This window comes from Myxine glutinosa, chromosome 9 (assembly GCF_964187855.1).
Source record: "Myxine glutinosa chromosome 9, kmMyxGlut1.1, whole genome shotgun sequence".
In the NCBI taxonomy this organism is placed as follows: domain Eukaryota; kingdom Metazoa; phylum Chordata; class Myxini; order Myxiniformes; family Myxinidae; genus Myxine; species Myxine glutinosa.
The window spans coordinates 132,562,950-132,578,920 of NC_136269.1; the positions used below are offsets into that span (position 1 = coordinate 132,562,950).

The following is a 15,971-nucleotide window of genomic DNA, read 5'->3' on the forward strand; positions in this document are numbered from 1 at the left end:
GATGCCATTTCTGGATTCGTTTGCTGTACCCTTTTTAACTATTGTTTGGGTCATGCTGAAAACCTTTTTGGCTTTTGATTATAAAGGGTGGGATTCGTCCGACCACCTGGGATACAAATTGCATGCACATGCTTCCGGCCCCGTGAGTTGGTATATTGTTAATTCGTTGGTACCGTTTCAAACAAAATGCGCACAAACTGTTAAAAAAAAAAAAAAAAAAGGGCCCGTTTCCTGGACCATATTGTGTTGCATTGCAGAAATCGCAAATCGATTTTGTAAGGCTTTTTCCTGTTTTGAAACTGGAAGGGCATTAAAGTTCAACTTTTGGATTGTATAGATGGTTAATTCAGGAAGTTGTGCCCAAATGGGGTAGTTGCATGATGAGCATGGACTACCTGCTGAAACAATGCTTCTACTTGTTCACAAGAAAATCCACCATTCCATTATGCCACCCTAATTACTGCTCTCCCCTCTGGGCTGGTGCTCCTGCCTCACACCTGGCTCGTCTTCACGCTGTTGAAACCAAAGCTTTCAGGATCATTGGAATCTCCTGCGATGAAGCTGATTCTGAGGACCTTTCACTCGCTCACCGCAGGCAGGTTGGTGGTCTTTCTGTCTTCTACCGACTCCTCTCTGGCCTAGCCCTCCCAGCCCTGCCTGTGCTCTGTCCCCCAAGTACTCCTACAGGTCGCACATAATCTGCCTGCAACCCTCTTCTGGTTAAACTGCCAAAATCAAGACTCTCTGCTCACCTTCACTTTCATTCCTCTTTTCTCTCGCCTCTGGAACAAACTCCCTCACTCCCTTCAATCCCACTCCCCCCTCCAGGTCTTTAAAACAGCTGTTCACCACCATCTGTTATCTTCCCCCATCCAAAATCTTGATCTTTTCTACCCCCGTTAATAACCCCCAAATCCATCTCTTTCAATTTCCGACTTCACTCCTGAAATTCCTAGTAGTGTCAATTTGTTTTATAATGTGTACCCCTTCCCTCCCCCTTCCCCCTCCCCCTTCCCCCCCCCCCTAGCCCTGTCCCATCCACAGATCTCCCGACATCCCTGTTCTCTACTGTTGTGCTTGTGTGCTTCCCTCTCTCCTCCCCCCCCCCCCCCCCATTTTGTCTCCCCCTCCCTTTATTGTTTTATGTATCCGTTTATATTTTTTGTGTTTTATTTGCTAATGTGTGTTTAATGTGCTATCTCTGACACGAGCCTCAATCTTGTATACAAAAACGAAAATTATGATGTCCTTCGAGCACGATACCACTCGATGATCTCAGGACAACGTTGAGGTGCAGACGACATGTTAAATGAACCATCTCTCCACACATGTTTTGTCTTGAAGAGGTTTATGATAAAATATGCAAGTTACCATACAAGGAAGTACAACCCAAGAGGCAGCCATAAATGGCTATGCAATTGTTGCCAACCTGTAGTTGTTTGTCCGTCCGTGCTCTATCCTTTTAAATGACGAGCTTCAAATACCGAAGCAGCACGTACCATTATTAGTCTTTGGTATGACTCGGCCGGGGTTTGAACCACCAATCTACCAAACTCAGAGCGGATGCCCTCACCATTATATCGAGTCTGGTGTACATCAACTCTTCTCCGACCATTGACTTCAGCAATGAAATATGGAATAATTATGTTTTCCCTAAAACTTGACACAAAACTATTGGCTTGATGTTCAGGTAAGAACCTTTTTGTTTTTATGTTTAAACTCGATAATCACATTTTCCATTGCTTTTCTTGTACACTTTGCCAAGATTTGTTGATCCCACCTTTGCACACCTCGATGTTTGCGATGTTTCATCTCTCAATCCGTTAAAAGCTGCGTTTTGTGGTCGCCCTTGTAACCAAGTGTTGTACACTATCCAGGGTTGATTGTTTTTGTTTTATTTACTTGAAAACCACATTAATTATGTGGAATTAAGTTTGCAGGGCCCAAAGTTCAAACTTGATTTTGGTATTATTGGAGCAAGCTGTTTGAAATGCTCATAAAAAAAAACATTGTGTGGTTATTTATTTCAAGAATGATTGTTTTTTCCCTCTGCCAAGAATCTGAATCCATTGAACTTTATCTGAGGTTTCCCTTGCTGCCGTAACTTGACATGCGCACACTTTTATTATCACAACTTCATTTGAACGAATAAAATGCAGGTTCTTCTTCCAAATCCGCACTCCCCCACCCTCCAAATCATGAGAGCAACCTTTATTGAAGTTTGTACTGGTATGTGCAGATATCGGTGGTGAGGTGATGATATAGGTGCAGGTGATGAGGTACAGGTATGGGTGATGTGATAAAGGGAGGTTGCACACAGTTTTCTTCCTTATTCCAACATGGCTGCTTAGAGGAGGTTTGTGAACTCGTAGAGAAGCGGTACATGTGCATCAAATCCAACCACAAAGAGAAACCTCCAAAATAAATTCCTCATCATATCTTAAAAGGGACAACTTGTGTGTTTTTGCTCTTCTTGCCTATCGTTTGTGCCCTGTATCGGATGGATCTGCCTCTTCTGACGCTTCATAGCCGGCACTATCACTCATCGGTGACTTGTGATGGGTTTTCTTTTAACAATGGGTGTTGCACCTGAATTTGTGCAAGTATCATGTGCCATTGTGCAGAGTGATTTCATTGCTTCGTGATCAAAGTCCTGAACTTTCAAGGTTTCATAAAAATGTCTTCATCCACGTGCTCGGCCCTTTCTTGCTATTCCATACAGTTATTACGAGTAAATTAAAATGTCAAATTAGTGATTGTGTTTAAGTCGCTTCTGTTGCCATTTATGGATCATCATTGGATTTTTTGGGCTTCGTCACTGAATACTTTTGTCATAGTATTTAATGTTCAAGGATTTGAACCTTAGAGAAGTTGAGATGGTTTGTTCAGGCTCAACACACAAACAGCCTTGCTCGCTCGCCTTTCTGTTGTGCAGTCACAGCCCCTCTCATCTTTCTGACATTTGCTCTTCCTTTAGGCCTGTGCCCTCAAAGGTAGCATTTTGGGATTTGTATTTTTACTGCACCAAGCAAAAAGTGGGGTTAAGCAATTGGTTCACTTTGTGTCTACAAAAATCATTTTATGATCGAGGAACAACTGCATTTCAATTGTTATATTTTTAACATTAACATGCAATTTAGCAGTACTTGGACTATTAATTTGGCAAATTGTACGGAATCTCATCTCGATCACACATGCACACGGTGAGGTACAAACATATTTACTTGCCTGGCAGTCAAACGAAATTGAAAATCATACCAAACACGAAATTACTGTTTCTAAGGACGTCATCAAGGACACAAACACGAGGCACGGAAATTTAATGCAACGTGTTAAACAAGGTGGTGTATAAGACGCCGCGTCAATGGTGGTAAACTTCTGAATCTTGTTTTTCTACGACCTTTAAAATCTTCATTTTATTTAAATTGGATTATATACTTGAACACTATAGAACACAGATCGCCTTTTTGGCATTTTCAAAACACTTCACTTTAGCAGGATGTGGACAAATATTACGACATTTTACATAATCTCGCCTAATCAAATTTGCCGCTCACAGACCCTTCCCATCACATTTTTTTTCTGCCTCAAAACTGTGTGGGGTAAGTTCCATGAACTCTTACTGAAAATATCCAGATTCGACTTTGCTAATGAGGAAACCTTCATGCATCCTTCCAAGGAAAGTGCTGAGATTTTCCGACACTGCCTTTCCACATGAATCCGTGTACGGCGAAGGGGTGAGAGATTGAGGTGGATGGAGGGAGGAAGAGGAGAGAGAGAGATAGAGAGCATTTGTAGAAGTAGTCGCAGGTGGAATCTATTCCGGATGTGGTGGAGATGGCAGCTGGCCTGTGCGAACAGTTTTGCATCATTGAGGTTGTTTCCTTCCAAAAGCCAGAGACAAGAACAGGGTCAGAGGATGAACAGCATAGGTGGGATATAAAGTCAATCATTACCATTTTCCAAAATCCGGATTGGGAAGTTTTCTGATAGGGATGTGGAACTGATAGCGACGTGAAACTGATAGGGTCACAACCTCAGAGTCGCAGAAGGCCATTGCCGCAATGCCATGGCTGGTTGTTGCCATGCAACAAGTTTACACTCGCCACCAACACTTGCTGTATGGAAGTGCATTGGCCGTCCTCAAGGTCTGTCATTTAATTCTCGTTTTCGTTTCAAAAATATAAAGACTTGGGGGAAAATAAAACTTTTTAACAGGCAACTTTATTATTGTAAATGCAGTTATTTACAAAATGTCAGAAGTCAACATATTTGCATTTGAGGAGTAAAATAAAGGAATTCTGCACGGATAATGTAGAAAATAGCAAAGTGACATGAAGTTGGGATTGTATGAAATTGAAGAGTTTAAATAGTACACCTGTTTCACACCTGTCTGTAAGGATCATTTAGGTCACCCCAAACAATGATTTGTGAAAATGTTCGTTGCGGAATAATTATCCATTTATTCTAAGCCATCTGAAAAGTACTCTGACTCTTCCACCTGACCAATACCTTACAGTTAGTAGATGGAGCTTTTCAAGTCGCATTCATGCCAGTTACTTGTAGATAAACTGTTTTCTCCAAAGGTAACCTTGAAATCACTCATTTCACACCACGGCCCTTGAGAGGTGAAAGTTCTTCCTCGTGCTCGGCCGGGCACGCCAATGCAGAGCGCGATTGCTTTTGCCGGCAGGGCTTGAATTGCATCTCCTAGAAAAGTTTGAGGTGGAATGAACTTTGGTGGAAATTGCAACACAAATCCATCGATTAGTTGCACATTTTTTGGCTGCAGGAGGATGGAATGATGGATGGGAGGAGGTGGTCCAGCATTGGTACAGCACTACTTCCAAACAGCCCCTTGCCAATCAAAACCAGCTTTGGTGTTCTGCACATCACCCCACGTACAGGTTCTTTTCACACAGCGGTGTGATTCCGTTTACCTCGTCAATCGGACAGCTTGAACAGTTACCTTTCTTAAACTGGGGTGATGTGACATCAATGGAGTATTTGCACGACACTTGATGGCAAAAAAACCCAAAGTAGTCCATTTTCGAGGCAGTTATAGATACCGTAATGAAATGATAAGAAATGCAATTCACATTTGTTGTGTACGTGTGTGACTGCGTGCTTTAACTATACACCAGATTCATTATATTGACAGTTCAGTTCGGAACTTAATGCAACGACACCGAAATTTTGGCCTAATGAACGTGTGACCAGCACTGATCAGCTTTTTCATCAATGAACATGTCATGCAAATTCCCACAATGATAAGGACAAAAGAGGTTGCATGATAAGAATGGTAAAGCCATGGAATGGAAGGCTCAACTACTTTTTAACCTCTTACCCATCACCTGTCGTGGTCAAAACAAGTTCATACTTTTCTGTGGGCAAGGATGATAAGTACATTTTTTTGTGCTTATAGTTTGCAACATTACTCCACTGCTGTCAAATAATGTATAGCGTTTGCTGTGCATGGATTCATTAGGAATCGCTAACATGGGTGTTCGTTCACGTACAATGGGAAAGGGACCCCTTCTACATTTGGTACTTACGACGTTACGTGTAAATTTCTCAAAGGATGTCCTCCGGTCCTGGTCTTGTTCAGACTTTAGGGGAAAGGGATGTGGAATGAAGAAATATAGTTTGGGAGGAGGCATCGGTATAATTCGGCATTAAAACGCAGAAGGCATCCACCAGAGGGCAGTAAGTGAGAACGCTCGACCAACTCAATTCAATCAGCAATTTAGCGGCACATTCATCCAGACAGATAAGTAAAAGGATGGTGTCTGTCCATCCTTGTCTTATTCCATTTGCTCTCACTGTGTCTCTCTCTCTCTCTCTCTCTCACACACTCTCTCTCTCTCACACACTCTCTCTCGCTCTCTCTCACACTCTCTCTCACGCTCTCTCACACTCACATTTTCTCTTTTTTCCTCCTTTTCCTCTTTTTTGTCTCTCTTTTTCTTTTTTTTCTTGTTTTTTCTCTTTTTTTTCACTCTCTTTTCTCTCTCTTTTCTCTCTCTCTCTCTCTCTCTCTCTCTCTCTCTCTCTCTCCTCCTCTCCTCTCCTCTCCTCTCTTTTTTCTCTCTCTCTTTGTATCTCTTTGCATTTTCTCTCTCTCTGCGGTTACTCTCTCACACTCTCTCTCTCACTCTCACACTCACTTTTTGTTTCTCTCTCTTTTTTCTCTCTCTTTTTTCTCTCTCTTTTTTTTTTCCTCTCTCTCTCTCTCTCTCTCTCTCTCTCTCTCTCTCTCTCTCTCTCTCTGTCTCTCTGTCTCTCTCACTCTCTCACTCACACTCACTCACACACACACACACACACACACACACACACACACACACACACACACACACACATCGTCACCAAACTCCGTTGGCGCATTAGTATTGCATTGCCAATTGGAGCATTTTAATTTATACGCAACTCCAAGAGGTACGCACGCTCACCTCCAATGTATTTAGCCTGGGTTAGAATCCTGATCCAGCTATAAACTCATCACGGTGTTACACAGTCAGGGTGATTCAACAATGTGTGCCATCCTTTGGATGGACACTTGCATCCCATCTGCCGGCATTACTTGGTGGACGTTGAAGACCCAATTGCGGCCTTCGCGAAGAGTGGGCGAGCTATCACCGGAACCCTGAACCAATTCCGAATTCCTCCCTTGACTTACAGAGGCCACTGTATCAGCAGCACAGCCAATGATGTACCCTGCATCCCTTGTGCTATATACGAAAGAAGAAGAAGTCGAAAGTAGACTTTTCTAGAAGCATGCATTATGCCGGATGACGTCACTACATTCCAGAATATTCTACTGTACTTCAAGACTAACCGTCATGGAATTGTTGTTGGAGTTGGCATCTCCATTTATTCCGTTTGTCATGGGATTGTTCTTTGACCCTTCCTGCCTGCCTGCCCATCAAATCTCATCACCCATCCTTAACGGGTATATCCGCTAGTGATAACTATCTCGCCATTCGCCATTCGGGTATCCTGCGTCAGAGTTTAATGTCCATCGGAGAGATGGCACGCCAATTGATGCCTCACCCTGCTTGTGAAATGCCAGGATGACAGTTTATGGCTGGGTCGGGATTCAAGCCCAGGCTAGATTTCTCAGAGGAGAGTGTGTGTCTCCTAGTCTAGTCTATACTGTGAGCCCACAACTCTCACATACGGGGACTGCATTAACTCAAAAGTATCAGATATACTCGTCGACAAGATTGCAGAAATAAGTACGCGAGGTGCAAAAATTTTGGAATGGCAAAAGTCCTCTCCTGCTCCAGTTGTTCCCATTGATTTTGACTCTCGTCGTTTGAAAATGATCAATGGAAGTAAAAGAAAAATCTTACCTTTTTCTTTACCAGCAGCTCTTGGTAATCGCTGGAGCGTAGAAACCGGGCGTAGCTGTCACTCTTCATCAGCTTGAAAATGTGTTCCTTAAAAACAAGTTGATATGTGGATGGGTTATGTTTGTTACTACCATTGATTTTGGTTTGCAGGCAAACTTGTACTAATAGTCAGGTTCACTATGTTTTTTCGTTCAAAATCATGGTAGATTAGCAAACCTATACATTCTTGGAAACGTTATTACATGGAAAATCAGAAAATCAATGTTTACATTTGCCAATTCTGACCAATTCGATTCGATCAATTCGACCAATCAACCAATTCCATTCGACCAATTCGACCATTCGACCAATCATTTCGATCGACCATTCGACCATTCGACTAATTCCATTCGACCAATCGCTTCGATCGACCATTCGACCATTCGACCAATCGCTTCGATCGACCATTCGACCAATTCGATTTGCCAATCAATTTGACCGACCTTTGCTTGTGTGGAACGGACTGTGAAAACGATGCGGACTATATTGTCGGATACGACACACAGGACAGTGATGACGAACTCTAAATGGCATATTCTGTAATCGTGTATGTTTGATGCCATTGACTGCCTGTGTATATTTTGTCATTGACTGCCTGTGTAGATGTGAAGTTATACTGACTGCATATTGTGTATATATGATTTTGCTGACTGCCTCTGTATGTTTGGTGATATGAATTATTGTGACACATTTTGATGTTATTAACTGCCTGTACAAAATGATAACATGTATTTGATAATGCAACTTATCGCGAATATAAAGACAGTATTTTGCAATTCAAAACCTTTGATTCGTGTCTTACCATTCCCCATAGCACTAATTTGATACTTTCATTGGATTCCTTGTCCCTGAAAATATAGGTTTAGTATATTTTAAAAAGTTTTTAGGGTAATTAGAGGCAGAAATAGAACAAAATATGTATTTTACAGTGGCCATTTTGAAAATCCAAAATGGCCGCCATACAGGTATCTCTCCAAACGTAAACATTGATTTTTAGTTTCCTTATGCTATAACCTTTCCAAAAATGTATAGGTTTGCTAATCTACCATGATTTTGAACGAAATATAATTTATTGACATTGTGAACCTGACTATAACCTTATCATTGGCAATGTGGTGGGTGTACTTTAAATCCTTTATGTACCTGACTAAGACATGGGCCTGTTGTACACCGCTCCTTTCCTATGCCATCTCCAGGCATTGCAAATCGTCACTGCCGGGCACGAAGGGGGCTCGGCAGTGACGCACGCTGAAAGGGAGTACTCAGTTTTCACTCTGGTTGTTTGTTTTCTTGCTTTCTTTCTTTCTTTCTTTCTTTCTTGTTTGTCCGGACGATATCTCAGCCATCCTTTGAGCGAGGAAGCTGAAATTCCGGCACAATAGTGAGCATGTCCTTTGTCAAAAACGGTATTTTTTGTTTTTTGATTAATCAGTTAATTGAGGAGTTATTTAATTATTAGCGATTAATTAAGTACTTATTTAATTAATAAAATTTCCTTTCTCTTCTGACCATTAACTCAGGCACCTTTTGAGTTAGGAAGCTGATATTTGGACATGCCAATGACCAGGTGATTTGGCTGCAAAGGCTATTTTTGATTTATTAATGAATCAATTAATCGATTAATTATTTAATTATTCGATTAATGACAAGATTTTTTTTTTTTTTAAGTTACAGATTCTGATGAAATGGTGGTGGTTTGTGTTCTATGACCGAATTGATTAATAATTTAATTTTTTTATGATTATTATTTATTAACGCTATTGGACTACCATCCAATTGAGTTCATCACATACTGAACCCTCTGGCATCTGTCGTCGTCTGTCGTCCATTAACTTTTCGACGTTAACACTCAAGCGTCCACAAATATCAACCGATTCTGATCAAACTTGACATGCAGCATCCTTACCCCAAGGACCAGGTTGGTATTACATTTCAGCCCGATCCGTTGAAAAATGGCGGACTTAGACGACCATTTTGTTTTTGGTCATGAAAACGATGTTAACACTCTAGCGTCCACAAATATTAACAGATTTTGATCAAACTTAGAATGTTTAACCATTACCACACAAGGTAGGTTGCTATTGCATTCCAACCCGATCTGTCACAAAATGGCCGCCATAGGCCGCCATGTTGTTTTCAGCTCAGAAACGACGTTAAGACTTTAACATCCACAAATATTTATGGATTTTGATCAAACTTGGTGTGTGAGACTCTTCCCACACAAGGTAGGTTGCTATCTTAAGTCAAATATAGTACAGACAACTGACCTACTTTGAAGTTGTCCAGTCAGTTCAGTTGAGTTCTGCTTCCCTGGAAGCTCTAGTTTATTTTTATTATTAATCATTTATTTATTTTCTTTCTCATTTGGCCAATATCTCAGGCACCTTTTGAGTTGGGAAGCTAATATTTGGACATGACAGTGACCAAGTGATGTGGCTATCAAGGATATTTTTGATTTATTGATTAATCATTTAATCGATTAATTATTTATTGATTAATCAATGGATTATTTAATTTTTTTTATTAATGACTTATTTAATTAAATTTCTAAAAGATACATCTTCGGATGAATCACTAGTGCTTTAGTTATGCTATTAGCCAATTGATTAAGAAAATATTTTGTGATAATCTTTTATTGATTTTAATTATACAATTAATCAATCAATTATTGTACACCTCTCCCACCCAATGCAGTCTCTATGAGCTGCACTGCGGTATTGCCGGGTGCCGGAGGATATTTAATTATTTGGCATGGGGGCGGTGTACTTTGAATGTATCTGTACTTGTCTTTACTTGTTTTTCTTTTTGATCAAGAGGGATATTTAGCAAATGCACAGATTTTCTTTACATTTGGACGGTGTGCTGCATCGCTGTCTACTGAAGACAGAGAGACCTCGACCTCAATGCCAAAGGTAACTCTGCTGGCTGAGCCTTCCTTAAAACTATAAAGTAGGGATTTTAGAACTCTGTAGTTGTCTAATAAATTAAATTCATCAGATGTCTGTCTGCGTGTTCACGTTTTTTTGCATAGACCACTGGGCCGACAACCACCAGATTTGGCACACAGACCAAATACAACCCGGGGACTGTCCTATGGGTATTTTCATCCACCACCTTCCATCCTCTCTATCTCTTTGCTGATGACTCCACTCTCTGCCGCTCCATTCCTCATCCCTCAGATCGGCAGTCTGCAGCCTCCTCACTCTCTGCAGACCTGGACAAAATCACAGACTGGGCAAACAAGTGGAACATGTCTTTCAATCCTGACAAATCTCACACTCTTACGATGTCTCTCCGAAAAGACCGACTGGACAACCCTCCCATCTACTTTCTGAATAATCCTCTCCAAGAAGTTCTGTCACTCAAGCTTTTGGGTCTCACTATCTGCCATGATCTTTCCTGGGAAAACCACATTTCCAAGCTGGCCTCCAAAGCCAGTCGCCGACTGGGCATCCTCCGTCGTGCGAAGTCCTTCCTTGGCACACCTGAGCTCCTCACCACATACAAGGCTTTCATCCGCAGCTCAATGGAATACTGCTCTCCCCTCTGGGCTGGTGCTCCTGCCTCACACCTAGCTCGTCTTCACGCTGTTGAAACCAAAGCGTTCGGAATCATTGGAATCTCCCGCGATGACGCTATCTCCAAGGGCCTTTCACTTACTCATCGCAGGCAGGTTGGTGGTCTTTCCGTCTTCTACCGACTCCTCTCCGGCCTTGCTCCCCCAGCTCTCTCTGGGCTCTGTCCCCCAAATATTCCTGCAGGTCGCACAAGATCTGCCTGCAACCCTCTTATGGTTAAACTGCCAAAATCAAGACTCTCTGCTCACCTTCACTCCTTCATTCCTCTTTTCTCCCGCCTCTGGAACAAACTCCCTCACTCTCTTCAATCCCACTCCTCCCTCCAGGTCTTTAAAACGGCTGTTCACCACCATCTCTTATCTTCCCCAAATCAAAACCTTGAACTTTTCTACCCCCACTAATTTCACCCCAAATCCACTTTTTTGAGGTGACTTTTGTCTTCTTTCCTGGAAGTCCTTGGTGTCCTTGCGTTTTATACCTATCCTGCCGCCCCCCAGGCCCTCTGCCTCCCACACATCTCCCGATGTCCCTGCCCTCAAATGTTGTGCTTGTGTGCTTCCTCCCCTTCTCTCCCCATCTTGTCGACCGCTCCCATTTTTATATACTTTGTTTACTTGTTTGTTTGATATGTTTGTTTGATAAATGTTAGCTCTTTCACGAGCCTCGACTCTGTATACAAAAAAAAAAAAAAATACAAAAAAAACAAACCCTTTTAAGGCCCTTTTTACATGCTTGAGAGATTAGACCCCTGAAGACTCTTTAGAGCCCAAATACCTTTAATACCATTGGAGATCCCGAATCTTACTATAATTCACCAAATGTCCGTCTGTCCGTTTGAAGGTACCGCAAAAACGGCTCAACCGATCGCAACGATATTTTGGGTGGGTATTCCTGGGACCACTGGGAGTAAAATAGGCTATATTGTTTTTCCAAGTTTTCCAATTTTCCAGTTTTTCCGAACACGATAGAATAATATTTACCGATATGAACAGTGATGTGGCTTTTGTTGAAATTCTACAAATACTGTTTATTCTACGTACCAGGAGAGGGTAGATCGACTCCAGACGAACTCTTCCTCTATAAACGTGTGGCTCTGAAGTAACACGGCAGCGTGTGCAAAGCGACTGAGAAACAGGTGTAGTGGCCGCTTCCGTGTTACAGATTCGGCGCGCACTCTTCACACATAAACGTGCGACTGAGAAAGACGTGTGGCGGCCGCTTCCGTTTTGCAGAATTCAATCTTTTTTTCAAAATGGGCACCATGTACTGTTTAGATTTTGATGATTTGCGCGTGATATGATTCAACGGATGTTTAGGAATCGTTTAAAATAAAAAAGCCTTCAATTCCTGATATTTGGCCTTTTCATTTGGGCTTCCCAATTGAAGCCCCCGCCCATAGGGCGGGTACCGTTGCTAGTACCCTTAAGACGCCAAAGACCCTTTTGGGCTCAAAGATCCTTAAGACCCCTATAACCAGAGTTTCAAGCGGGAGACAAGATGGGGAGAGAGAGGGAAGCACACAAGTACAACAGTAGAGAACAGGGACATTGGGAGATCTGTAGGAGGGAGAGGGTTTGGGGGGAGGAGGAATAGGAAGTGGGGGAAGGGGGGGGGGGTGGGAGAGGTATAAAACACATGGACACTGCTAGGACTTCCAGGAAAGAAGTTGGTATTTTTAAACAGTGGATCTGGGGTGAATTCACGGGGGTAGAAAAGATCAAGGTTTTTGGATGGGGGAAGACAAGCGATGGTGGTGAACAGCTGTTTTAAAGACCTGGAGGGATGAGTGGGATTGAATATAGTGAGGGAGTTTGTTCCAGAGGCGGGAGAAAAGAGGAATGAAAGAGTGAAGGTGAATAGAGAGTCTTGATTTTGGCAGTTTCACCAAAAGAGGGTTGCTAACAGATCTTGTGTGACCTGCAGGAATATTTGGGGGACAGAGCCCAGAGACAGCTGGGGGAGCAAGGCCGGAGAGGCCGGAGAGGAGTCTGTAGAATACAGAAAGACCACCAACCTGCCTGCGGTGAGTAAGTGAAAGGCCCTCGGAGTTAGCTTCATCGTGGGATATTCCAATGATTCTGAATGCTTTGGTTTCAACAGCGTGAAGCCGAGATAGGTGTGAGGCAGGAGCCCCAACCCAGAGGGGAGAGCAGTATTCCATTGAGCTGTGGATGAAAGCCTTGTATGTGGTGAGGAGCTCAGGTGTGCCAAGGAAGGACTTCGCATGACGGACGATGCCCAGTCTGCGACTGGCTTTGGAGGCCAGCTTGGAAATGTGGTTTTCCCAAGAAAGATCATTGCAGATATTTGAGACCCAAGAGCTTGAGTGACAGAACTTCTTGGAGAGGATTGTTCAGAAAGTAGATGGGAGGGTTTTCCAGTCGGTCTTTTCGGGGAGACAGTGAGAGTGTGAGATTTGTCAGGATTGAAAGACATGTTGCACTTGTTTGATCAGTCTGTGATTTTGTCCAGGTCTGCAGAGAGTGAGCAGGCTATCCTGCCTATCTGAGGGATGAGGAATGGAGCGGCAGAGAGTGGGGTCATCAGCAAAGAGATAGAGAGGATTTTCCAGAGGCAGAGATATCATTGATGAAGACCAGAAAAAGCACAGGGCCCAGAACACTGCCTGTGGAACTCTAGCCTGAACAGGAAGGGGAGATGAGAGAAATCCATTCAGGGCCACACATTGACTATGACCAGAGAGGAAGTCCGTAAGCCATGCATGGAGATTTCCATGGATACCATCGGAGGAGAGTTTGGTGAACTATTGAGTTTTAGAGAACTATTGATTTACAGGTTAATTTTAAAGGTTTTCTTCTGATCCAATATAGCTGCCATACCATGTGACTGATGATGTCATTGTTAACAAATAATGTTTCCCATGGGAAGTTATTCACAAATTTAAAGTTTCACATCAATCAGTTAAGCGGTTTCAGAGAAGAAGATTTTTACAGGTTTTCTTATGATCCAATATGGCTGCCATACCATGTGACTGATGACATCATTGTCAACAATCTATATTCCCCTTGTGTAATTGATTGTAAATTTAAATTTTCACATTGATCGGTTGAGCAGTTTTAGAGAAGAATATTGTTAATGGTTTTACTGTAATCCAAAATGGCTGCCAAATTAGATAGGAAATCAAGTATTTTGGGGAAATTTAAACCTTACAATGATCGACTTGGAGGTGAAGGAGGAGGATGCCATGAACAAACTTGAGTTCTACCACACCAAGGGAAATTTTAGACAAGTTTTGTCACAATCCCATCAGCAGTTTTGGAGAAGAAGTAAGTGTTTACGAACTGATTGATGATGCACCATCCCATGAGCTCACCTGAACTACATTGAATCAGAAATGGAACAAAAAAATAAAAATTATGGAGAGAGGAGAAAATAAAATAAAGTGGAAAGGAATTGATGGGCTTGGGGAGGGTTAATAATGAGGTTAGGAAAGATGCTGAGCATGGATGAGGGATGATATGCTGGTGGTGATGACGTGCCATATTGTAACTGAAGGGAAGAATGGGATCAAATGGACCAGGGCTTGAATGCAGAGCTCCATTGGAAATTCTCAACATTGCACCCCAAAGTTTATCTTTTGCACAGGGGGGAGCCTGTGTGATAAATAATGCAGGTACAATGAAAGATGGAATGTACTAATACTCGAACACTCTTTTGTAATGTCAGAGAATTCATGTCATCTCTTCTGATAAATCAAAGCTTGCTTGTGTGCAGATTGGGGCAAAAAATAATTGTAGTTGCTCTCATGGACAGCATTTCACATTGGATGTAGTCTAAATAATGCACAACGTTTTCAACTTGGTGACAATATTAACGATGATGGATCAGATAGGTTGAGGGAACAAGGTAGGAGGAAGAGAGGTGGACCGCAGTTTAGATGGGAGGATTGTGTGAAGAGGGATATCAGTAAGGTGGGGGTAGTTGGAGAATGGAGATAGTTGCCTAAGGAGAGAGGGGAGTGGAGGAGTATCGTGGGCAGGGCAGGAGCTTGGTGCCATCGGACCTCACCCCTTATAAAGGGAATAGGAGGAAAACCACAACAAAAAATCACAGCGCCTCCTGTTTTTAAATAGATAAGTGAAATGGGTAGGATTTTGTGTTTAAGTTATCTATTAATACAGACTGTTGGATCTATTATCCCCCCTTTATCTCACTCCCACCCTGTATAAATCATATCCCCATATTACCTGTGCCTCTTCGAAGGTGTAACGGTTTGGCTCCTTGAGGCCCTGAGCAGTCTGCTCAAATGTTTGCGAGTCCAGGTTGATGGCATTGCGAGCACCATCCGCAAGGAATTCCTCCCAGATCTCGATGACACATTGTGGGACTCGCTGAAGGGGCAACCGCTTCAGATCCTGCACCGCCATCCAAAACCTCATCGTAGAAACGCATGAAAGAAAAACAACAGACAGGTAGTACTGGGGGTTGATCTTGTTGAGCTTGCGTCCTTTGAGAGGTGTTATTATGATACCATGCATGCTTCAAACAGACGATGTCACTTCTCTTTAAGCATTTTGCTCTCCTTCATCAGGGTTCGTTGTTATTGAGAATCTACTATAATGAATAGAACGTGTGTGGCTGTAGCTATGTCAGCAATATTCACTTGGGGATTGGTCGCAGCATTGACCAATCAGGTGTGTCCGGTTTTCCCTTCACTTGTCTATTGGTCGTGGCACTGACAAATTGGGTGTGTCCTTAGATATTGCCCTAGATAGATATTGCCAACTAGCCTTAGATATTGAATTGATGTTGACGATCGTTTCCTCACCTCGTGTTACCTCACCTATCGCAGTGGTGATTACAATATTGGTGATTACAGTGCTGTATCTTTATCCCATGCTTTCCTCACCTACTGACTCATACTGGTGATTACTTTATCTTTGACAACTTTACGTTTCTTTGACTCCCCGGACACTAAGCGGCTATCCGTGTCCGCTGGGCTGACACGGATACTCTGGAGGGCGGTGGTGATCGCTAG

General features: G+C 42.5%; 1 protein-coding gene across 1 annotated transcript in view; it reads right to left on the reverse strand.

Moving 5' to 3' along the window:
• Nucleotides 1-5,363: 5,363 nt before the first annotated feature.
• The window catches only part of LOC137434907 (regulator of G-protein signaling 7-like), a 117,349-nt gene continuing 106,741 nt past the window's right edge, over nucleotides 5,364-15,971 (reverse strand). Inside the window, exons 13-16 of the mRNA XM_068128119.2 lie at nucleotides 15,181-15,367; nucleotides 7,356-7,442; nucleotides 5,556-5,609; nucleotides 5,364-5,384 (exon numbers count right to left, since the gene is read on the reverse strand). Of these exons, the coding sequence (XP_067984220.2) occupies nucleotides 5,364-5,384; nucleotides 5,556-5,609; nucleotides 7,356-7,442; nucleotides 15,181-15,367 (349 nt within the window). The remainder of the gene's footprint in view (nucleotides 5,385-5,555; nucleotides 5,610-7,355; nucleotides 7,443-15,180; nucleotides 15,368-15,971) is intronic.